The 23377-nt window shown below is 43.0% G+C and overlaps 1 protein-coding gene across 1 annotated transcript; it reads left to right on the forward strand.

The window, feature by feature from the left end:
- The first annotated feature begins 3128 nt into the window (after positions 1-3128).
- On the forward strand, positions 3129-8621 carry NEFM (neurofilament medium chain). The gene is made up of 3 exons (XM_036450394.2): positions 3129-4350; positions 5084-5208; positions 6667-8621. Exons 1-3 carry the CDS (start codon positions 3259-3261, stop codon positions 8123-8125), a joined length of 2676 nt encoding a protein of 891 aa, XP_036306287.1. The 5' UTR covers positions 3129-3258; the 3' UTR covers positions 8126-8621.
- Positions 8622-23377: the final 14756 nt, after the last annotated feature.

Consider the following 23377-nt stretch of genomic DNA (forward strand, 5'->3'; position numbering starts at 1 on the left):
TAAATGTATAATTCTAAATTTGTAGCTAAATCATATGTGTGATTATTTATTTTAAATAAATTATAAAAGTATTAGAGTCAAACTCAACAGTGCTATAAATTCAAATAAATCCTTATGCTTTTTCCCTTTCTTGTTAATACTTTCAGAAGATTCCATAGCCTTATTGTCATCAGGGTAAAAAATATAAATGCAATGCTTTACATTTCTTTCTACGAAAAATATTAGCATGATAAATGTTCTACAAAAATATGAGACAAAGATGGAAAAAATGTTATAGATTTTTTTAAAGTTCTTATAATACATTTACAAATGAGCATAACCTTCAAGTCACCTTCAAAAATAGTGATTAAAGTGAAAATTCTAATACAAAAATAAAACATTTTGGTAAGTGTGGAACTAGATCCATCATTTTTTAAGCTATAAGAACTTTTTTTCCTTAGTAAGGTGTCTGTTATAACTCTGCATTATCCAGTTGTGGTCAGACTGAACAATGTACTGCGTATGACATTGAAGTTACAATTTCAAGCTATGGAGTCTAGACACTCACTGAATTTAGCTCGAGTAATCGGCTGTTGTTTTGTTTGTATGCAATGTTTTCCTCCTTCTGTAACCCGTTGGAAGCTTAACAATTCCTGAGCTAGTTTCGATACAAGGCAAAACGGGCTAATTGTGAAGTTAGACATGTGTTTCCTTATAAATATCTCTATGCAGAGTCATTGCATTTTCAAAGATCTGAAGAAAACCAACAGCAGCAGCCTGCCCGTTAACCATTTGTTCCTTTTACCTAAAGTACTTTAAGTACATATGCACCATGAAATTACCAAAGGCTTTTATTATTTTTTTCTTTTACGTAAAAGTAGAAAGTAATAAGTAACCAAAGCATAATCACTGCATAATTAGCATTTGGACCTTATCTGATCACATCTTTCTCAGAGTCCAGTCAGGAGACTGGCAGAACTGAACCAAAAGACAGGGCTTTTTTTTTTTTTTTTTTTTTTTTCTTTTTCTATCTGAAACCAGAAAACCCTGTTTTTACAATATTCACAGGTCAGCCCCCTCATTCTGTCATCTGTCTCTCCCAATAGCTTGAGACATGGGCTCTCTTTGCCGGAAAGAGAACCATCCCATCACTCAGAAAACTAGAACCATCTTCCCCCACACGGCCTGCAATACTGCAGTTTGGCATTAATGAATCAAAAGTAACTCCCTCAACTAACCCCTGCAATTTTAAAGTATAAGTGGGCCAAGAGATCTTATAGAAATAAAATCTAAAAACAAAAATCTTTAGAAATCCAGGCCTTTTCTGATTACTCACTGATTGGCATGACCTTATCACTTAATAAAACAAGGCCGAGAGAAAGCACACTGTGAAAACATTAAGTCTGCAGTCTCTATTTTTCACAAGCAGTGGCTTCTCCTCCGCCATCATTCTGCCTGTTGTCCCAGCAAATACGGTCATGAGTCCTGCCTATGGCTCCTCACTTTGCCTGAAAGTAATCTGAACTTTTTTACCCTGAATAACCCCCCCAGAAGACATGTTAACAGTTAGCAGTGCACCAGACAGCAAGAAGTCTGTGTAGATTCCTTGTTTAAAGAAACATGCTGAGAGGTGTGGAAAAATCTTTTCCCAATTAGTCATTAAAATCTAAATAAGGAAATATAATACACTTTAAATGAAGAAAAAATATCTGGTTTTACTCAAGGTTGTGCTGAATCTGTTTGACAATTTTTAAATTAATTTTAAATTAATTCATATGCTTTCCAATCACCGCAGTTACCAGTAGAGAGTACTGGACAGAAAGATGACAAGGCAATGCTTTGTGTTCAAACTTATAAACTATATTTCCCCGGACTTTTCATCTCAGCAGATTTCACATTCCCCTTTCCAAGGAATAGTTGACCTTCAAATGGAAGGCCCTCTTGAATTTCATGCATCTATCATGTTAGAAAACTCAAACTGGCCTGCAAGTTTCATGAATTTTAGTTGTTTTCAAAATCTGCAATCGGCTCATGGTGCCAACCCTGCATTGCAGAGAAATCTTAGTGTGCGATTCCAGCTTGACTCCGGCAAACAAAGTCACTAGAAACTGGTTTTAACTATCTTTGTGGGTGCTGGAGGGAATGAGGGGAGAGAAGAGGAAGGAAACCCCCACACTGGAGAGCCTGACAGGCAATGCCGGGGACAAGCCCCCCGGCGGCACAATGCCTGCGCGCTCCGGCCTGGGCGCTGTCCGTGGTGCTGACGGCGCCATAGCGAGCACAAGCGCCTTACCTTCTGCCCCCGCGGAAGCTGCGGACGTCCCCCAAACGTTAAGCGAAATATAGCGTCACATCTCCCTTTTAATACAAATAACTACCCCGGCCCATGCGTCCTCTTTGTCCCCTTCCCGAAGCCTTCAGGCCGATCGTTCCTCAGCATCTTTTTGTGTGTTTTTTTTCTTCTAGTCCTAACTCGCTCCTCTGAGTCTGCTTTAAGAGGAAGAGTGGGGAGAGGGAGGGAGAAGGGGGGGAGGGACGCCAAGGGAAATGGGGGGTGGGGGGGAACAAAGAAGGGGGAAGGGAGAAGGACAGAATGGCCAGGAAAAAGTCCTGGAGGGGAGGGCTCAGAGAAGGGCAGAGAGAGTGGGACTTAAAGAAGCCTTAAAGTGGGAGGGCGAAGAGATCCCCAAAAGAGGGGAAAGTGATGGTGCATAGAAAGAAAAAAAAAATGGGTGAAGAAAAAAGTGATGGATAAAAGATGAAAGCTGCAGCGGGGATAAGAGTGCAGAGGGCTAAGGAAAAAAAGCAAGGTGGTCAGGGGGTGGGGGAGAGGAAAGCTGCCCTAAGGGCGGGAGAATGAAAAGACAAAGAAAGGGCATTCTGAGGATCCCGGCACCAAGGATGACAAATGCAATCCGAGACTAAGGAGGAGGGGAGCAGGGGGCTCGAGGGAGACCAGGGGTCTGGGACTCAGGGAGAACTGAGGGGTGGGAGGGGACTGGGCCAGAGCGGCAGTTGGGGTCCGGGGTCCGGTGCCACACAGGCCCACGTGGAGCCCGGAGGAGCCGGCACTGAATCACTGCTGGGCTGTCTATACATCCTCCCCCCCCCCACCCCCCTTACCCTCCTACCCGGGCCAGGCTCCCGCAGTCCCCGCCTCCTCGGCCGCCGCCTCCGCGGGGCGGGGCCGCAGCCCGGGACCCGCCGCCGCGGCTATAAATGGGCTGCTCCGGGGCCGGCAGAGCGCGGTGACAGCCACACACCCCGAGGCCTCCCACCATGAGCTACACGCTGGACTCGCTGGGCAACCCGTCCGCCTACCGGCGGGTCACCGAGACCCGCTCCAGCTTCAGCCGCCTGAGCGGCTCCCCGTCTAGCGGCTTCCGCTCGCAGTCATGGTCCCGGAGCTCGCCCAGCACCGCGTCCTCCTCCTACCGGCGCAGCGCGCTGGCGCCGCGCCTCGCCTACAGCTCTGCCATGCTCAGCTCCGCCGAGAGCAGCCTCGACTTCAGCCAGTCCTCGTCCCTGCTCAACGGCGTCTCGGCCGCGGGCACGGGCGGCGACTACAAGCTGTCCCTGTCCCGCTCCAACGAGAAGGAGCAGCTGCAGGGGCTGAACGACCGCTTCGCGGGCTACATCGAGAAAGTGCACTCGCTGGAGCAGCAGAACAAGGAGATCGAGGCGGAGATCCAGGCGCTGCGGCAGAAGCAGGCGTCGCACGCCCAGCTGGGCGACGCCTACGACCAGGAGATCCGTGAGCTGCGCGCCACGCTCGAGGCGGTGAACCACGAGAAGGCCCAGGTGCAGCTGGACTCGGACCACCTGGAGGAAGACATCCACCGGCTCAAGGAGCGCTTCGAGGAGGAGGCGCGGCTGCGCGACGACACCGAGGCGGCCATCCGCGCGCTGCGCAAAGACATCGAGGAGGCGTCGCTGGTGAAGGTGGAGCTGGACAAGAAGGTGCAGTCGCTGCAGGACGAGGTGGCCTTCCTGCGGAGCAACCACGAAGAAGAGGTGGCCGACCTGCTGGCCCAGATCCAGGCGTCGCACATCACCGTGGAGCGCAAAGACTACCTGAAGACGGACATCTCGGCGGCGCTGAAGGAGATCCGCTCGCAGCTCGAGTGCCACTCAGACCAGAACATGCACCAGGCCGAGGAGTGGTTCAAGTGCCGCTACGCCAAGCTCACCGAGGCGGCCGAGCAGAACAAGGAGGCCATCCGCTCCGCCAAGGAAGAGATCGCCGAGTACCGGCGCCAGCTGCAGTCCAAGAGCATCGAGCTCGAGTCGGTGCGCGGCACCAAGGAGTCCCTGGAGCGGCAGCTCAGCGACATCGAGGAGCGCCACAACCACGACCTCAGCAGCTACCAGGTAGGGACCTACCGCGGCTGCGCGGCCAGCCCTGCGCCAGCGCCAGCGCCCGCGCGCCCCCGACGCCCGGGCACGCGCCCCCCGCCCGCTCCCCGGGGACTGCCTGCCAGCGCTTGCGCGAGCTCGCGCACCCAAGTTAGAGGCGCAAAGCGTCCGCGCCCCCACCCACCCTCTCCACACCCCACCCTCCCACCATCACCAGCTCCTAAGAGCACTTGGCCTCTTTTCAAAACGTGCTTCTTGTCCTGGGCGGATCTAGCTTTGCACACTTGCACGTTTTAAAATAGGAGGAATGCATTCGGGTATGTGACAAAGCAGCAACTTTAAGATAACTTTCTGCAGAAAAGCATGTGTCCTCTGCTTTTTCCAGCGCGATCGGTGGAACTCTGAAAATTAGCTTCAGCCCAAATGGCTCAGATGGGAAGGGCCAGGTCAGGGAGGGGGCGGGGGTCCCAAAGCATGTTTATTCCCTGCCGAGATGTATTCTAAATCCACTGGGTTCAGTGAGTGATGTGCTCAGGAGATGTCTTACTGGTCCTTTTGGGTTTGTATATTTGAGAATCCTTAAATTTTGTTAACCGTGGGAAGGGGCTGGGAGCAATATCCGAGAAGGGTGCAGAGCTGGAGGGAGTCTGAGGAGCTCAGGATGGAGGGGCGGGGGAGGGGGAGCAAGTGGTTTGCTAAAGAAATTGCCCTTGAGGGGTGACTGATGGGGAGACTGTGTCTGTTTCAGGACACCATCCAGCAGTTGGAAAACGAGCTTCGGGGCACCAAATGGGAAATGGCCCGTCATTTGCGAGAATACCAGGATCTCCTCAACGTCAAGATGGCTCTGGATATTGAGATCGCTGCGTACAGGTAGGGTGTTCACTGCGGACGTGACCCAAGTACCGCACTGCGGAGGTTGCTTTGACCCAACCTTCTCCACTTCGGTAAAGCAAGCAGGTTTCAGGCGTCTTAAATCAGTGCCTGCTTGCCTTTCTAATTAAAAAGGAATTATCCTAAAGAATTGCAAATGTTAATTCTCCACTTTTTATACAGCTTTAAAAGAGTAAGCGGGAGTTGAAATTGATATGAATTACAGGAGAGGGCTTGGGAGGAGCTCAGATTAATTTCAATGCTTACGCGTCAACTTTTTATTTTAGTGAAAAGTGTTTTCCGAATGTTTAAAGCAAAAACATGTTAGTGTTTCATATTTAGTAGTTTAAGTATTTAACATTTTCCTAGTGGTTTCAGCTTCTCAATTTTACAGTGTCAAGGACAAACACCAACACATTCAATGTCTCTGTTACAGCTTACTATTGCCATCATCTGGCTGAGAATAGGTTTAAATTAATATATTAGAATACATATGTGTGTATATATATATGTATATATATATATATATATAGATAATTTAGATGTATTATATTTTATCTTAGGCTGCATAATATAGATTGTATGTCTATATATAGGTCATGTATGATATATATCTACAAATATTTAGATCTCAAGTTATAAATTTATAGACATGTCATAATATAAATAAATTTACATCTATAGATGTAGATATACAGCCAGACAAAGAGAAGAGATTATAGGTCTACTAACTAATATTGTCTTGCTGTTGATTAAGTTCACAGGAGAAAATAATTGACTCAACAGTGTTTCTATTACCAATAAGGTCATTATAATTTTATAAGAATAAAGTGAACCCACAGAATTATCTTACTTTGCAGAAAAGCAGAATAATTGCATTGAAAAACACTTTATGATTAAAATTGCAGATCAATTTATATCTTAATGCACCCAAATTAGCACTTAGCTATAAATAGATGAGATAGAGAAGAGATAGATATGATAGAGACAGAGATAGAGTTTTAAAGATAGATAGATATAGCCTAAGTTCTGATATATGCCAAGTACATTTTTTAACATTATATTTGCTGAAAGATATTTATATACATCCTGAAAGTTCCAATGCTAAGGAAGATCACTAAGATTTTTATGCCCACTACAGAGCTTTTCAACATATTCATGTTGCACCAAATAGACTGATGTAGCTCGGGGGAATTGGTGGCTGGGTGTTTTACTAGGCCATTGGGAGTGATCATTTACTGCAGCAGGGATTGTCTAATGGCCCAGGAGTATGTGTTACTGAGTATGACAAAATATACCAAAGAAATGATAGCAGGTATTACACTGACTTGATGGAATCCTTTATTTATGTGATTATTCTTACTGAGAGGTATCTACTGCATTCCCCATTATGTAATGAAGCTCAGAAGGCCCAATGTGATTCTAATTATGTCTCGTCTTCTTTGATTATCTCCTTAGAAAATTGCTGGAAGGTGAAGAGACCAGATTTAGCACATTTTCAGGAAGCATCACTGGACCACTGTATACATACCGACAGCCGTCCATCACAATATCCAGTAAGATTCAGAAAACTAAGGTGGAGGCTCCCAAGCTAAAGGTCCAACACAAATTTGTCGAGGAGATCATAGAAGAAACCAAAGTGGAAGATGAGAAGTCCGAAATGGAAGAGGCCCTGACAGCCATTGCAGAGGAAATAGCAGTTTCCATGAAAAGAAAGGAGGAAGAAGAGGTGGAAGAAAAGGAAGAGGAGCAAGAAGCTGACAAAATGGTAGAAACCAAAAAGTCTCCAGTGAAAGCTACTGCCCCTGAATTTAAAGGAGAGGAAGAGGGAGACAAGGAGGAAGAAGAAGAAGAGGAGGAGGAAGATGAGGGTGCTAAATCAGACCAAGCCGAGGAAGGGGGGTCTGAGAAGGAAGGTTCTAGCGAAAAAGAAGAAGATGAGCAGGAAGAAGGAGAGACAGAGGCAGAAGGTGAAGGAGAGGAAGTTAAAACTAAGGAAGAAAAGAAAACCGAAGAAAAGAGGGAAGAAGTAGTCACCAAGGTGGAGCTGGTGGCAGATGCCAAGGTGGAAAAGCAGGAGAAGGCCAAGTCTCCCATGCCAAAATCCCCCATGCCAAAATCGCCAGTGGAAGAGGTGAAGCCAAAAGCATTAGCTGGAGCTGGGAAAGATGAGCAGAAAGGGGAAGAAAGGAAAGTGGAGGAAGGAAAGAAAGAAGCAGCAAAGGAATCTCCTAAGGAGGAAAAGGTAGAGAAAAAGGAGGAAAAGGTAGAGAAAAAGGAGGAGAAGGTAGAGAAAAAGGAGGAGAAAGTAGAGAAAAAGGAAGAGAAGGTAGAGAAAAAGGAGGAAAAGCTGAAAGATGTGGTAGAGAAGAAAGCTGCTTCCCCAGTGAAGGAGGAAGCCATGCAGGAGGTGGTGACCATCACCAAAACCATAAAGGTGAGCGTGGAGAAAGGTGCCAAAGAGGAGGAGAAGCCTGGGCAGCAGAAGGAGAAAGCAGAAGTGGAGGGAGGGAGCAAGGAGGAAGGTGGTGATCAAGGCTCAAAGGAATCCACCAAGGAAGACATAGCCATCAATGGAGAGGTGGAAGGGAAGGAGGAGGAAGAGCAGGAAACAAAAGAGAAAGGTAGTGGGAGAGAAGAGGAGAAAGGGGTTGTCACCAATGGCCTAGACTTAAGCCCAGCAGATGAAAAGAAGGGGGGTGATAAAAGTGAGGAGAAAGTGATGGTGACCAAAACGATAGAAAAAATCACCAGTGAAGGGGGCGATGGTGCTACCAAATATATCACTAAATCTGTCACTGTCACTCAAAAGGTCGAAGAGCATGAGGAGACCTTTGAGGAGAAATTAGTGTCTTCTAAAAAGGTAGAGAAGGTCACTTCACACGCCATCGTCAAGGAAGTCTCCCAGGGTGACTAATCACTTTAGTCTATTCAAAAGGTTAAGCCATACGACAATTTCAAAATGCATGTTAATGACAGCTTTCAACATAGAACGGGTTCTCCCATGGGGGTTCCAGACATTGTATCTTACATTGTGCAATATGAGGGAACTGCATGCAAGCTCAGGATGCTCCCTCCTCCGTCTTTGGGGGGTTCAAATGCATGATACTGTATGTACCTGGGGAATTGGCCTATTTACTAAACTTTTGGATGGGGTCATTCACAAGGGGGAATGTCTTGAGATGTCTAATGCAAAGAACAAACTGAGCCAAACATAAATGAATCACAGAACTCTCTTAGCCTTAAGAAAGCTACAAATGAATAATTAAGTTTACCTCACTGGTGCATTTAAAATGGACTTTCTTTCATGGGAGAACCTTGTTGACATGCAAGTTCATGCAGTTTGCAACCTTTCGCTGATCGATGCTAAACGTCACAGCAGTCCTTGCTCAATAAAGGTCATATTGGAAACAGTTGATTGCCTGGTGTAACGTCATTTCAAAGGGAAATCTTCACTGCCTGGCTCTTCCTTTCCTAGGAGTACATTATTTGGGATGGGAGGTTGTAGACAAGCTGCATTTCTTATCAGTATTTCCCTGAGAGTAAATTCTGGGGAAACATAACCAACTGAAAACATTTGCAGGTGTCAAAATCGTTACTTAGCCTAACCTTCATCCCAAAATGTCAAAATTATAGTTTTGGGATTAAAAAAAAAAAGGCGTCAGATAAAAAGGTAACATTGGTGGGATAGAAGTCTTCAATCTCCAGGTATTTCCATCCTAAACCAGAACTCAGAGATCCTCAAGGTAAGAGGGACATATAAAGGAACCATAATATATTCCTTGGGGTTGGGACACAGAGGACCGGATGGGGTTTATATCAATGTCCAGAAGAAATAAGATTGAAATAACAGTACATGTACTAATGAGATATCCAGGCTCAGGTGTGTAGTTCTGATTCACACACACACACACACACATCTGCAGCACTGGTTCTTTTTTAAAAATTGATTTGAGAGAAAAAGAGAAAGGAGGAGGGGGGAGAGAAACACTAATTTGCTATTCCACTTATTTATGCATTCATTGGTGATCCCTGTATGTGCCCTGCCTGGGGATCAACCCCACACCTTGACATATTAGGGCAGTGCTATAACCAACAACTGAGCTATCTAGTGAGGGCCTGCAATGCAGATTCTTGATATGATTGATGAAGATTTACATGTTAGGTGTTTTACTAATTGGGGAAATAGTGTCAGAAATAAGTAAAAACCTCACTTATAAAAAGAAAAAATAGATTATTTGATATTCACACTTTAAGTATTGTTTTTCATTTAAAGGCCTGATCTTCACCAAGGAAATAATACAGATCCTTTTTCATATTATATCTGTTCTAGACCTTGAAAACTATTAATAATTTATTAGTTAATACATTATTTGTTCCAAGTTCTTATTTTTTTTCTTATCAATAGGATTATCCTAGTAATATAATCTTGGATACCCTTCTAAACAGCTTTTCAAAATACCTATTTTAATTTCTAAGTGTAACCAGGAAGCTCATTGTGAATATCAATATTTATAATTATTTTCCCCATCCTTTAGTTATTTGATATCTGCAAATCACTTGTACTTAAGTTTTCTGCAAAAATACTAATTTTTAATGAAGCAGTTACATCCATGACAACCAAGGTGAAACAAGATGTTTAAATATCATCAGCAAAATCTTACTCTAGTTATGTAAAATTAAAAAGTTAAAAAGAGAATATTGGAAGGATACAGGATACCTCTCAGGATGGGAGGAAGATTCAAAGAGGCAGGTGCTGGGGAAGACCAAATGGGAAGCCCCAGGAACTGAGGGAGCAGGAAGTGACATGCAGCCACCAGGCTCACTGAACTCAATCCTCGGAATCACTTCTGTGGAAGTTCTGAAGCAGTGCATGCATTGGCCTGACACCTGGGCTAGCAAAGGAAGAAGCACTTTGGATGATAGTCCCACTAAGACTAACTCCAGTGATGTGGCAGCATTTCCCCACAGAAGAGTCTGGGAGCTGTAATCTGAAAGGGAAACAGAGGCTGGATCTATATGGTAACCTTAAGTAGCTACAAATAGAGAGCCACTACTGTAAAAATATTCCTCTGCTGATTACTAAAATCAGCTCATTTACCGGTGCTGGCCTCTGAGTTGTGAGAGTTTAGAAACCCCTTTTAGTAGGGCACACTGTTTAAAATAATAGAATCCATCAGAACACTCATCCAGACACAAGGCCAGCACAAGAGACTTGTCCCTTAAGCTCCCAACTTCATTTTCAACTATCTCACTTATTTTTTTCCAAGAAGGAAAGAATCAAATAACACGTCCACTGCTTTTCCTTCTTGCAATATAATAGAACAACATACCTTTGATAAACCATGTGGACATTTATAAATATATCAAATTGCTTAATTGATTCAATAGCTTAAATATGTATTATAGACTTGGGCCTGGGGATACAGTGATTTCTCTTCTGGAGTCCACTAATTATGTTGTCTATGCCAATGGTTATACTATGGTTTAAAGAGGAAGCAAATTTGAAATTCATGTTTCCAAACATGTTCAGTGGCAGAGACTATAGCTAAAACTAAAGACAAACCTCCAAGTGTTTAGGAAAATAGAATACCTTTTCTCTGACTACTAGTCTCTGGCTATCATGACATTAAGCCTTTGAAAAATATAATCCACATTTCCAGTAGATTGCCTTAAAATGCCATTTCACTTTAAATATTGTGAGAAATACTAAAGCTTATTAGTTCTAAGTTTCAAACATAAGGAAATTGAAGCAGAGAACATTAAAAACACACACAACTTCCTCTAGAATAATTAATAGAGATGGGAGTTAACCCAGCTTTTCCACTCTAAAACATGTACTTCTTAATCCCTTATAATTACACTGCCCCTCAAATCCATTCATTGAGGCCCTCTCAATTTATAAGGAGGGTCTGCTGTGTTCCCTTCTTTCTTTTCAGATTGAAAAAAATAGTTATGCCATAAATCTTTCATCTAATATTCTTACAACTCTCTTCATGTGTTAAAAATCATGCAATGGCACTGTTTGAATTATGAGAAGAATAAATCATTCAGATAAAAAAATAAATGATTTCTTCTATCACAACAGCTTGCAGTGTACAAAAGTGTGGCAAACATTTTTCTCATGGTGACTTTAATATGCAATGGAAAAGGAAAGTTATTTCGGGCCCACTGCCTTCTATTGCCAGTCAGTGTATTAAAACATTGGGATATTTGTTTCCACAACAAATAGGTTGGTTGTTCCAGTTTGGCTCAAGTTATTTTTTCCTAGTGATTTATGTAACTTTCTCAAAGGGAAATAGAATCTATTTTAAGTGAATTATTCTTTAAATATACAAGATTTGTCCACTTCCAGGGCTCTTCTACCCTTAAACATGTAGAGCTTTGGCAAAAGCACTGGATTTGAGTTCAAGTTCCAAGAATCAGGTCTCTAGCTAGTAAAAATGTGTGTGTTATGTCCATTTTATTATTCCTCTAAGCTTCTGCTATAGACTGAATGTTTGTCATCTTCAATTTCATATATTAAATATCAATGCCAAATGTGATGGTATTTGGACTTTGGGCCTTTAGAGGGTGGGGTCCTCATGAATGGGATTAGTGCCCTTAAAAAAGAGACCCCAGAGAGCTCCCTTGCCCTTTCCACAATTTAAAAACATTGAGAAGACAGCCATCAATGAACCAAGAAGTGGGTTCTGACCAGTCACTGAATTATGGTGCCTTGATCTTGGACTTCCAGCCTTCAGAATTATGAGAAATAAATGTATGTTGTTAATAAGCTACCCAGTCTTTTACAGCATCCCAAATTCTTTAAGAAAGCTCCCACTTCCTTATCTGTAAAATAGGTCAAAGGGCTGCGAGGTCACTCAATGACATAACATCAGTGAACATGCCTTGAACTGCAACAAGCACATAGAAGCTGATCCAAACCATCTGTTGAGCCTGGCCAGGTGGCTCGGTTAGTTGGAACATTATCCCATTCACCAAAAGATTGTGGATTTGATTCTCGGTCAGGGCACATACCTAGGTCTTGGATTCGAGCCCCAATCAGGGCACTTAGGGGAAACAACTGATCTCTCTCTCTCTCTCTCTCTCTCTCTCTCTCTCTCTCTCTCTCTCTCTCTCTCTCTCCTGTTCCCTGCCTCCCATCCTCTCATATCAATAAAACATATTCTCTGGTGAGGATTAAAAAAGAACATTTTTGAAAGTGTTGAGTTTTAAATTGGATCAAACTTATAGATGCAGAATGTAGTTCATTTGAAGATACAAAATTAATTTCCTTTGAGATGGTTTTAATACAGATTGCAATTACAAAGAGTTTACCAGAATATAATATCAATATATATGAACTCACATGACCATACATTTCTTTATCGGTGTACACTGCTTAGACACTCAATGATCCATTTACACAATTCTGGGGCATAAAAGTTTCTTGATGCAAATAATTTAAAACAATATTGAGAATAACAGAGAAAAATAGTTTTGTGTTAAGCCTATAAATAAAAATTTAAATCCTCAGATCTATGTTTATTATTCTTAATACTACAACACAAGATTTTCAAGTTTTCTTTCTTATTTGAAGTATTTTGAAGTTATCACATTGTCTTTTCAATTAATGATTACTTTAAGGCAATTATACTTAAATCATTTCTATAGATCTGGTTAGCATTTTTGTCTTAGAGCATAATTGGAAGGAAAAAAATTAACAATAAATGATATTAAAAAAAAAAAGTGTGTGTGTGTGTGTGTGTGTGTGTGTGTGTGTGTGTGTGTAATATTTAAGAGGAGGGTAATTATTCTTAAGACCTAAGTGGAAAGTTAGATTCCCATGCCTATGGTCTTGTTTGGGGCAGGGGTTGCAGGCAGATGGGGGAATCAGAAAGGAGGAGAGCACAGAAGCATGAATCCAAGAACTCAAGTGACAGTATTATCTCCAGAAGGCAGACACAGGAAATTCCTGATTCTGCATTGAGATTATATTATAGGATCACAAGTCAGCAGTTGATTGCTAATATGATAGGCTGTATCTTTTGGAATTCTCACATTCAGAATCGAGTAGGCCTTGACAGCTAAAAGAGATGCCAATGAAATTAGCATCCTTATCTAATTGGTTCTCATCTCTTTTAAGAACTTTAGTGAATTGTTTAGGATAAAATTACCAGTACATTGTGGATTCTGAATACCCTCAATTTTAATTATTCAAAATCTCCTCCAGAAAAATCATAGATTAGGTGAATATCTATTTTTTTTTAAAAAAAAAAAAAAGGGGGAAGCTGTCTGTCCTCTTCTCCAAATTTCTTTCTGATCAAAGTTGCCTAGCTGTTCCTCACTGGATTCCTGAGTGGCCTAAATAAAATTATAAATGTCTGACAAACAGTAGGTGCCTTATAAATGGTAAATTCTTCTTGCCATTGTTATTAGTTTTAAATATATTAATTAAAATAGCAACATATATTGAAATGCCATGTCTATGAGAGAAACACATAAAAAATCTACAGCAATCTAAGAAGTAAAAGAGTTAGATACCTTTACACTAAACTCAATTTTGCTATTTGAAGTCATAGGCTCCTGAAGGCTGAATGAGCTTCTGCTATTGAAGCCCTTTTTCATGCCTGAAAAGGAGTATCTATAGTGTCAGAAAGTTTGTTTGTTACAGGGCACCCACAAAACAGCCTTTACTATTTGTAAAGCCTACTTTCTACTGTCCAAAATCTGACCCCCTATAGCTTTTACCCATTGTGCAAGTTCTGAGGAGTCACATAAATCCTTATTCCCTCTTCCCAAAAATGGACCTTCAGAGAAATGAATGCTTAAGCCCAAATAGCTCATCACAATAATAACAGCTGTTCAGTTTGCTACAGATCAGGAACTTTGCCTGTAATAAATCACTGTATCTTCCTAAGAAGCATATGTACAGGAATTACTTACACTGCCATTTTTTGCAGAAGTTTGGACATAAAGATTAGAACTTAGGCCTTTCTCTTGTCAGACCAAAACCTTTACTTTATAGAAAATACTAGAGGCCTGGTGCACAAATTCATGCACTGTGGGGTCCAGCAGGGGGGGGGGGGGGGGGGGGGGAGGGTTGCAGCAGCCACAGGAAGGCTCCAAGGCATGTTCAGTCTGTCTCCCTCAGCCCCCATAGGCCAGACCCTAGCAGCAGGCTAACCTATCAGTTGGAGCATCTGCCCCCTGGTGGTGAGTGCACATCATAGCAACTGGTCGATGGTCTACTGTCTGACTCCTGGTGGTCAGTGTACATCATAGCAAGCAGTTGAATGGTCTCAGCATATCATTAGCATATTACACTTTGATTGGTTGAATAGATGACCAGACACTTAGCATATTAGGTTTTTATTATATAGTATAGCAAATGTGTATTCTGTATTTGTTCATCTCTGAAATGAATCCAGTCTCCATTATTAATTTTTTAGTTTATATAAGAATTAACTTCTGATAGTGTTAACTTAAAACTCACTACTTTATAACTGGAAAAAACTTCATGTTCTCTGAGCTGTAGTCTAGTTGTCATTATCCTATGCCTGACTATATCTGTATTTTCTGGAATTCTCCTCACTGAATAGAGTATAGTATGAAGATTCTAGCCAAAATCGGTTTGGCTCAGTGGATAGAGCATCAGCCTGCGGACTGAAAGGTCCCATGTTCGATTCCGGTCAAGGGCATGTACATTGGTTGCAGGCACACCCCAGTAGGGAGTGTGCAAGAGGCAGCTGATCAATGATTCTCTCTCATCTATGTTTCTATCTCTCTATCCCTCTCTCTTCCTCTCTGTAAAAAATCAATAAAATATATATATTTTTAAAAAGATTCTAACCAGTGCTTGAGATACTCCATGTCTTTATTTTTCCATTTCTCAGACTCTTAAAAAGGCAATGAGCAAATAAATGAATGTTTCTTCTATTACTTAGTCACCTATAATACATAACTGGTTGTCTTGGGTACAGCAATATGTATCTGCCTATAATCTTTGACCAACAATTTGCACCCTGGCAATTCTAACAACCAAAGTATTTCAATTGAGTTAAAGTGATTAAGTTATTTTAATTGAGTTAGATGATCAAATTATTTCTAAGCATCAGCAATTAGACAGATTTAAACAGTTCTAATAAAGCATGCCTTGAACCTCATATGTTAGAAGTTTGGAGAAATTTGGATATGTCACTTCCACAACACACCCACTATAATCTGTTACTATCATAGCTTGAGGTGCAATTTTCTTTGCTGGGCATTATTGTCCAGCTTGCGGTAATAATGACCATGTGCCTGTGAACATACCTCCCCCATTGAGTTCATTCCTTTGACATTTACAATGAGCATTAGAAGTAGAATCGAATCATCTGGAAAGCAGATATCCAGTTCCATTCTTCACGAGCCACGCATGAAATTGCCACTAAAGTTTATAAAGTGTGTTGCTTTCTTATTGAAAGGAAACTGTTTTGCCTTACATTATTTGTGAGGAATTTGCTTTTCATTCTCAGGAAGGCGCATGCATTTCAATATTCTCATTAAAGGATGGAAGAAATAATGCCAAGAAAGAAAAAGTGAAAGAGATCTTTCAAAGTATCTACCTCCTTGAATTTGGTGGAAAGAAGTGAACTCCTACTGAAGAGAGAAGAAAGACTTATAAAAGAAAGAGAATCTATAATAAGAAAAGCAAAATATGCTAATTAGAGTGGATGTCCTTCTGGATGACCGGTGCCAGAGGGAAGCCAGTGCCAGCAGCTGGGAGGTTGGGGGGGGGGGGGGGGGGGAGGAAGAGGAAGGCTTACTCTTGCACAAATTTCATGCAAGTCGGGCCTCTAGTACTTAATAATGTTAAAGACTTGTGCCTTACCTACATTAACATTCTCTGAAAATTTGACACTTCTTTCCATTTCCATCCTTTTGCATGACAATGGTCAGATAGAGCCTTGGTTTCACATTATTTACTTGGTTCTTCCACCACATCTTGGCAGACAACCACAACAATCTAGGAAGTGCAATATAAGTTCAGAGAAATGGCTTATCTACATGAGAGGAAAGTCATGCATTGGTAGGACTTTTTAAAAATATATATATATTTTAATTTTAAAATTCTAAGTGTAACAAATATTCATTGTTGAATATTGTCATTGTAGAATATTCACCAATGTCCTCACTCTCTTAGATAATAATTATACTTCATCATATCTCCAACTTTTTATATGCACAAATTTGGCTGGGACCATTCTGAAAATATCATTTAGTAAACCATCTATAATGATAAAAGCATAATACGCAAATTGACCAAATGGCCAAATAGTAGAACAACCATCAGGAAGACCACACTATGACACACACTAGCACTAGGCCAGCCAAGGCAGATGTGATGCGATTGGTCATTGCCCCATGATCGCCCTGCAGAGGGAGGCCCAAGCCAGCCAAGCAATGGCACCCCATGCCTGTCGCCCACAGAAGAAGGTGACCCGTGGTGGGGGATGGGGATAGTGAAACACAGATGGCAAGCAGTGGCAGCAGCGGGGGGGAAAAGGGGGAGGGGGGACAGCTGCCAGCAGACAGGGGAAGGAAAGCCCCGATAGGCCCTGATCACTGGTCAGGCCTAGGAACCCTACCCGAGGTGTCCCAGAGTATGAGAGAGTGCAAGCTGGGCTGAAGGACCCCCCTCCCGCCCCCTGTGCTCGAATTTCATGCATCCAGGCCTCTAGTATATTATAAATGTTTCCCACTTTATTTCAAATTCATCACCATGACTATGTATAACATGAACCTTATGGACACTTGGCATTTTTCATTTGCACCATCTTTCTGCAAACAGCTCCCTCCTGTTTATGGGTACCATAAACCATTTACTCAAACAATTTGGATTATGAACGTAATGAGTTGACAATGATAATCTTTAGTGGTAGTAGTACACCTTGTCCTTTCTTGAAATCAGACCACCAAATCATAATCAACAGATGCTGTTGAGCATCCAGTTCATGCAGGAGACAGGTCAACTCTAGAAAGGGATGAAATGGTATTTGATTCTTCCCACTTAAATCTGAGTCAGTGTCAGCCACCTATGGTGAGGTTGTTTTGTTTAAAAATTGGCATTGGGTAACATAAATATCAGCAGCAAAGGTCATGACGTACGCAAAACAGACTTGAGAAAAAAATTCAAAACTGAAAACAGTCCAAGAGAGCAAGGGAGGATCAGAAGAGGCAGGAATCATTCCAGAACTAAAGAAGGAAGCCTCCGGATATCTATGAGAGATATGCAGATAGACAGTTGGTCCTCGGGTTACATTAGAGTTCCATTCCTACAGAGCGACATTACACAATGTTCATCGTGAGTGGGAACCCACTACATAGACACCTACGTCACTCACATGGAGCACATACACAGCAGTAATGAAGTGAAACAGTAAAAAAAAAATTTTTAAAGAAATAAAAGAATTCCTGACCTTTATTTGTGGTAAATAAATAATAAAAAACATAAAGCGCATAGGTACAAAAGTTGATGTGACAACTCTTTTTTTTAATAAATAAATGGGAAATGGCGATGTAGCCACAAAACAATATACCTCGAGTCCAACGTAACCCGAGGACTGCCTGCATATAAGAGCACCATTCCAGGTGGAAAGAACAGCAGGAGTAAAGGTTCTAAAACAAACTCTTGTTTGACATGTTTGTGGAACAACAAGGCCAGGGTGGTGGGAACCGAATGGGCTGGAGGAGGCTGGGGTCAGAAAGAGGTAGAATCTGATCAAGGAGGCCCTTGTAAGCCACAGTAAGTGTAAAGCTTTGGAGAGTGAAAGAGTAATGCAGATATATTCGGGGGGAAAATCACTCTTGCTACTATGTTGAGTATAGGTTGGATAGGAGGAATTTAGGACAAAAGGAAACTACTGTCATAATGGTGGCATAAGGTTTGGGTACCTAGAATCCAAAATAGGACGTTAGCTTGGGAAATTGTCCTTGAGACATTAAAGAGGAAATGACATCTCAATTGAGGGAAACCAATTGTCACAAACTGTGCTCTTATTTTACCTGGAAAATATGTGGGATGTATGATATCCTAGCTCTCAGCATTGTGAGAAAAGATGAAACACTATCAAACTTTTATAATCATTGAAATTACAAACTCAACTGCGAAGAATGAAAGGAATGAACAGATGGGGAATGTGTCCCCATAAGGGTAGTAGGATGGGGACGAAGGAGAAAACAAGCTTGGTCACACAGATGAAAAGTGAATAAGCTGGCAGTGACAGTGTAATGTGCCATGGAGATGGTGACACACTTGGGCTGTTTAATGTCCATGGGGTTATTCAAGTTTTCAAAGCAATTTTCTTATTCTGATGCTTTACAATAAAGTAATTCCTAGCTGGAAAAATCTTTTCTCTTTTTTTAATATATTTTATTGATTTTTTACAGAGAAGAAGGGAGAGAGATAGAGAGTTAGAAACATCAATGAGAGAGAATCACCGATCAGCTGCCTCATGCACCCCTCCCTACTGGGGATATGCCCACAACCAAGGTACATGCCCTTGACCGGAATCAAACCCGGGACCCTTGAGTCCCCAGGCTGATGCTCTATCCACTGAGCCAAACCGGTTTTGCTGGAAAGATCTTTTATTCTTCAAGCAAGAATCTGATTGATCTAGAACAGCAATTTTCAACATTTTTAATATCATGGCACAGGAAAATTAGTTAATAATATTCTGTAGCACACCAAAAAAAATATAGTTTTTGCCAATCTGGCAAAAAATAGGTATAATTTTTATTGATTTACAAAAAAATCATAATAATAATAGTAATTACCTATCCTTTTTTCTCCAAGATGACTTTTTTAAAAAATCAAGTGCTTACACTTCTATATAAGGATTTCTGGTACCAAGAATTAACCAATCAGATGCAGCCTTATTATACAACATGACCAATAAAATGCAACTCTAGGCCGAAACCGGTTTGGCTCAATGGATAGAGCGTTGGCTTGGGGACTGAAGGGACCTGGGTTCGATTCCAGTCAAGGGCATGTACCTTGGTTGTGGGCATATCCCCAGTAGGGGGTGTGCAAGAGGCAGCTGATCGATGACTCTCTCTCATCGATGTTTCTAGCCTTCTATCTCTCTCCCTTCCTTTCTGTACAAAATCAATAAAATATATTTTTTTTAAAAAATGCAACTCTATTATATTACCTATATACTGGTATTCATGGTTCAAGACAGGGCATTCACATTGGACAACTATTGTTGTGTTGACTATTGTCATTTTTTACTTGACAATCTAAGGGAAAAGAGATCAGTGCCCTTGAGTCAATAGTCAGGTGTTGCCTGTTTTAAAAATTCTTGAGGCACAACAGTTGAAAATTGTTGCTCTAGATGGAAACCGCTGATTTTATTTCATGGTCCATTAGCCTCATGCTTCAAACCCATGTCCAGCATGCCTGTCTTGGGAGACGGGCACTGCTACAACAGACAGAGCTCCAGACTCCATGTTGCTGAAGTGAGAGCAGTGCCTGACCAGCATCAGATTGCTCTCCACGCTGGAACGCCAGCCTCTCCTTTTCTGGGAGAAAGAGCACAGTGTGCATTCTTGAGCTAGAAAGCCTGACTTACTCAACTAGTTCATTGAAATGGGAAAACCAGCCAGTTAAATTCAGCTTGCTTATTTGAAAGGCAAGTATGTTGAGGGGAAGAAAATTTCAAGTGGTTTCTCAAACTGCACAATTTTTAAATTTTATTTATATTTTGTAATGATTTCAGAGAGGAAGCAGGAGAGGGAGAGATAGAAACATCAATGATGAGAAAGAATCATTGGTCAGCTGCCTCCTGCACACTCCTTACTGGGAATGGAGCCTACAACCAGGGCATGTGCCCTGACTGGAATCGAACCATGACCTCCTGGTTCATAGGTCACCCAGGCAGAGCATCAAACTGTGCATTTTTTTTACAAGAACAATTTATTGTTGATCTGAGAGCAAAAGAAGACAGATGAGGTTCACAATGCTTGAGATTGTCCAATGTGTACACTAACAAAGCAATAGGGGGTCCCTGCTATAACTATTGTATGTATTAGTTAATAAATCTTCAGTAATATTAATAAAACTAAAAATCCCAGAAAAAATAGTATGAAAAGGAGAGAAGGTGAGAAAATCCATGGTGAATGACACTGCTCTTTCCACTATTGGACCACTTCTCCTCTGCTATAACTGAACATGACTAATATTCACTCACCTGCACAGTCTACCAAAATCTGGGCCATCGAAATAGAACAGAAATAACAGCATTATTTCTATTGTGTAGGTAAAATACCTGGAATCTTAGAATTTAGTTCCAGCTCTGCAACAATCAACTACTTCATTTTGGCAAGTCATTTACCCCTCGGAATCTCAGTTTCCTTGTATGTAAAATAAAGATTATCTTAGCTTTGGAATTCCATTGTCCTATATTTTGCACTCAGAGATTATTATTTTTAATTCTTAGCTGTGGATACTTTTTCCATTGCTTTTTATAGAAAGAGAGAGTGAGATAGAGGGAAACATCAACTGCTTGACTAGCTAAGGATCTAGCCTGCAACTGATGTACATGCCCTTGACTGCAATGGAACCCAAGACCCTTCAGCCTGCTGGCCAATGCTCTGACCACTCAGCCAAGCTGACCAGGGCCCTTGGAGATCTTGAGGCTTAGAGTATTGAAGGAGAGAACTTCAAGACACTAGCAAGATTTGTATCTCAAGCATTGCACTTCCAGCACACATATCTGACTGCAGCCTCAAGTATATCATGACAAAACCTATCCTTAATGTTGTCCTGGCTCTAAAACCTGTTGCAGCTTCCATCTTCCCTCATTTTATTAAATGAAACCCCCATTCTGCCTGTCACTGATTAAAAACCTTGGAGTCATCCTTGATGCCACTCATTCTCCCATATCCAGGCTTTCAGCAAATTCCATCAGCTCTGTTCTCCCCCACCCACCACAGCCAACATAATCACCCAAGAACAAATCACCTCACTACCCACATACCTTATGTCAATAACCGCCACACTTGCCACCTTCAATTATTTTCAACAGAACAGCCAGAGCTATTCTTTACAACCAAGTCACCCGTGTCTCTGCTCTGGGAGCCCATGGACCACATTGTAAAACCGGAAGTCCTTCCCAGGTGTGCAGGCCCCGTCTTCACCTACCCACCGCCTCTCTGGCCTTCACTTCCCACCTGGTCCTTCTGGTTCTGGCAGCACCAGCCTCTTTATTCTTACTCCAGCCTACAAAGGTGCTCCTGCCTCAGGGTCCCGGAACTGAAGGTTACCCATTGTCTGCGTGGCTCCCTCCCTCACTTGTTCCAAGTCCCTGCCCAAATGTAGCCTTAACAGAGAAGTCTTCCCCGACCAATGAAAGTGACATTGCACACTCCAGACCAATGCAGCTGGTCCCAGGCCCTGGGCTGAGGAATCAACCTGAGGCCAGTGCAGGCCTGCCTGGTGCTGGCTGCCTCTCCCCATCCCTTCTCTCCAGAGACCACACCGCCAGAGCACCGCCACAGCCTCAGAGTTCGGCTTCTTCCTTTAAAATTGAGTCCAGAGCTGCTTGATCTCCAAGGTCAAGGCCTCATCAGGGAGGGGCACCGCTTAGCCTGACTGCGGGTACCCCGCCCCTTTCCAGCCTGGCCTCCGGCAGTCACCCTCTCCCAGGCTGAGCTCCCCTGAGCTTGCAGAAAAACACCTGGGACCGAAGTTTCCCGGAGAGGACTGCCCCCACCCCGCGCGCCCCCGTCTTTCCGCCAGGGGAACAGGAACCCGAGGCTGCGCTGCGCTTTGGGGGGCGGGGGAGGGGGGCTACGCGGAGTGTCCTGGGACCAAGAAGACCCAGAGGTGCGGCGTCTGGGGGCGCAGAGACTTGGAGAGAGATCCAGCAAAATGAGGATTCTGGGCACCTCCCCCTTCTCTTTCTGCACTCGCCCCTCAAACGACTGGGTTTTCCGGACGAAAATGCTGTCACCCCATCTGCCCTCAAATACTTTAAGTCTTGGAACTTGACCCTTTGCGGAGCTGGGCGTCTGAATGGCCAGGGCTTTGCAGCTGCTGCATCTGTTTTCTGCAAAAATCCCTGGGGAAAGGGGGTACCAGGGCTGAACAGGAGGGTTTTCTTTCCCAGAAAGCATCCTCGGGCTCCGCCTACTTACTGCGCTGACAGAGCAGCTTTTTAATCCTCCCCCGCTCCTCACTCCCCCCCCCCCCCCCCCACACACACACACCCTCAAGCTCTCCTCTCCCCTGGTTAGAGGGGGAAACAGCTCCGACCTGAGGCGACCGACCTGAGGTTGGGGTGGCGCCCAGGCAGAACAGACTGTGCAGAAACCCCAGGGGCGGATGACAGTGGAGTCGCTAATGTAGGGGGGGGGGGGGGAGTGACAGCAGCCCTAGAGCATCTTTGATTTTTAATAGATTTTATTGATCTTTACAGAGAGGAAGTGAGAGAGATAAAGAGCTAGAAACATTGATGAGAGAGAATCATTGATTAGCTGCCTCCTGCACACTGCCCACTGGAGATGTGCCCACAACCAAGGTACGTGCCCTTGACCGGAATAGAACATGGGACCTTTAGGTCCGCAGGCCGACGCTCTAGCCACTGAGCCAAACTGGTCAGGGCCCTAGAGCATCTTTGATTTTTTCTTAAAGAATTTCATCTCAGATAGCTCATTAGATTCTCAAAGGTTTGCGAGGCTTGTTGTTTCAGTTATAAAAAAAGAGAGAGAGAGAGAGAGAGAGAGAGAGAGAGAGAGAGAGAGAGAGAGAGAGAGAGAGAGATATTAGCACCATACGCCTTTGTAGTGGGATCATAAAACACCATCGAACACGTTCAATCCTTTTCAGACTCACTCCCCACAGAGGGGCGGCCTGAGCTGTCTGAGTCCCAAAGGAAGAAACGCAGGCCCAGGCAGGAGCTCCAAGAAGACAAGAAAGATGCCTTCGTCTACAAACAGACCTTCATCTCCTCAGGATGTGTTCCGCTAGTGGGTGAGAGAAGACACTTTTCTACTCGCTTTGCTTGAATTATCCCTGAGTTTGAGAAAGCATTGTTTTCTAAGTGGGCGGGGGAAGGTGTAGGCTGCAAGGCTCCTGGCTTCTGGGACCTGATCAGCGAGATGCCTGCCTCACCCCCTGTCAGAATACCAAGCTGAGGATAGG

The sequence above is a fragment of the Pipistrellus kuhlii genome, unplaced genomic scaffold (genome assembly GCF_014108245.1).
Source record: "Pipistrellus kuhlii isolate mPipKuh1 unplaced genomic scaffold, mPipKuh1.p scaffold_m20_p_21, whole genome shotgun sequence".
NCBI classification, from domain to species: Eukaryota; Metazoa; Chordata; class Mammalia; order Chiroptera; family Vespertilionidae; genus Pipistrellus; species Pipistrellus kuhlii.

Bases quoted from the DNA above. Each gene is read 5' to 3' on its own strand.
- NEFM (XM_036450394.2), top strand. From the start codon at position 3,259: ATGAGCTACACGCTGGACTCGCTGGGCAACCCGTCCGCCTACCGGCGG. The intron at 4,351-5,083 runs GTAGGGACCTAC...TGTCTGTTTCAG, and splicing joins ACGACCTCAGCAGCTACCAG to GACACCATCCAGCAGTTGGA. The intron at 5,209-6,666 runs GTAGGGTGTTCA...TTATCTCCTTAG, and splicing joins ATTGAGATCGCTGCGTACAG to AAAATTGCTGGAAGGTGAAG.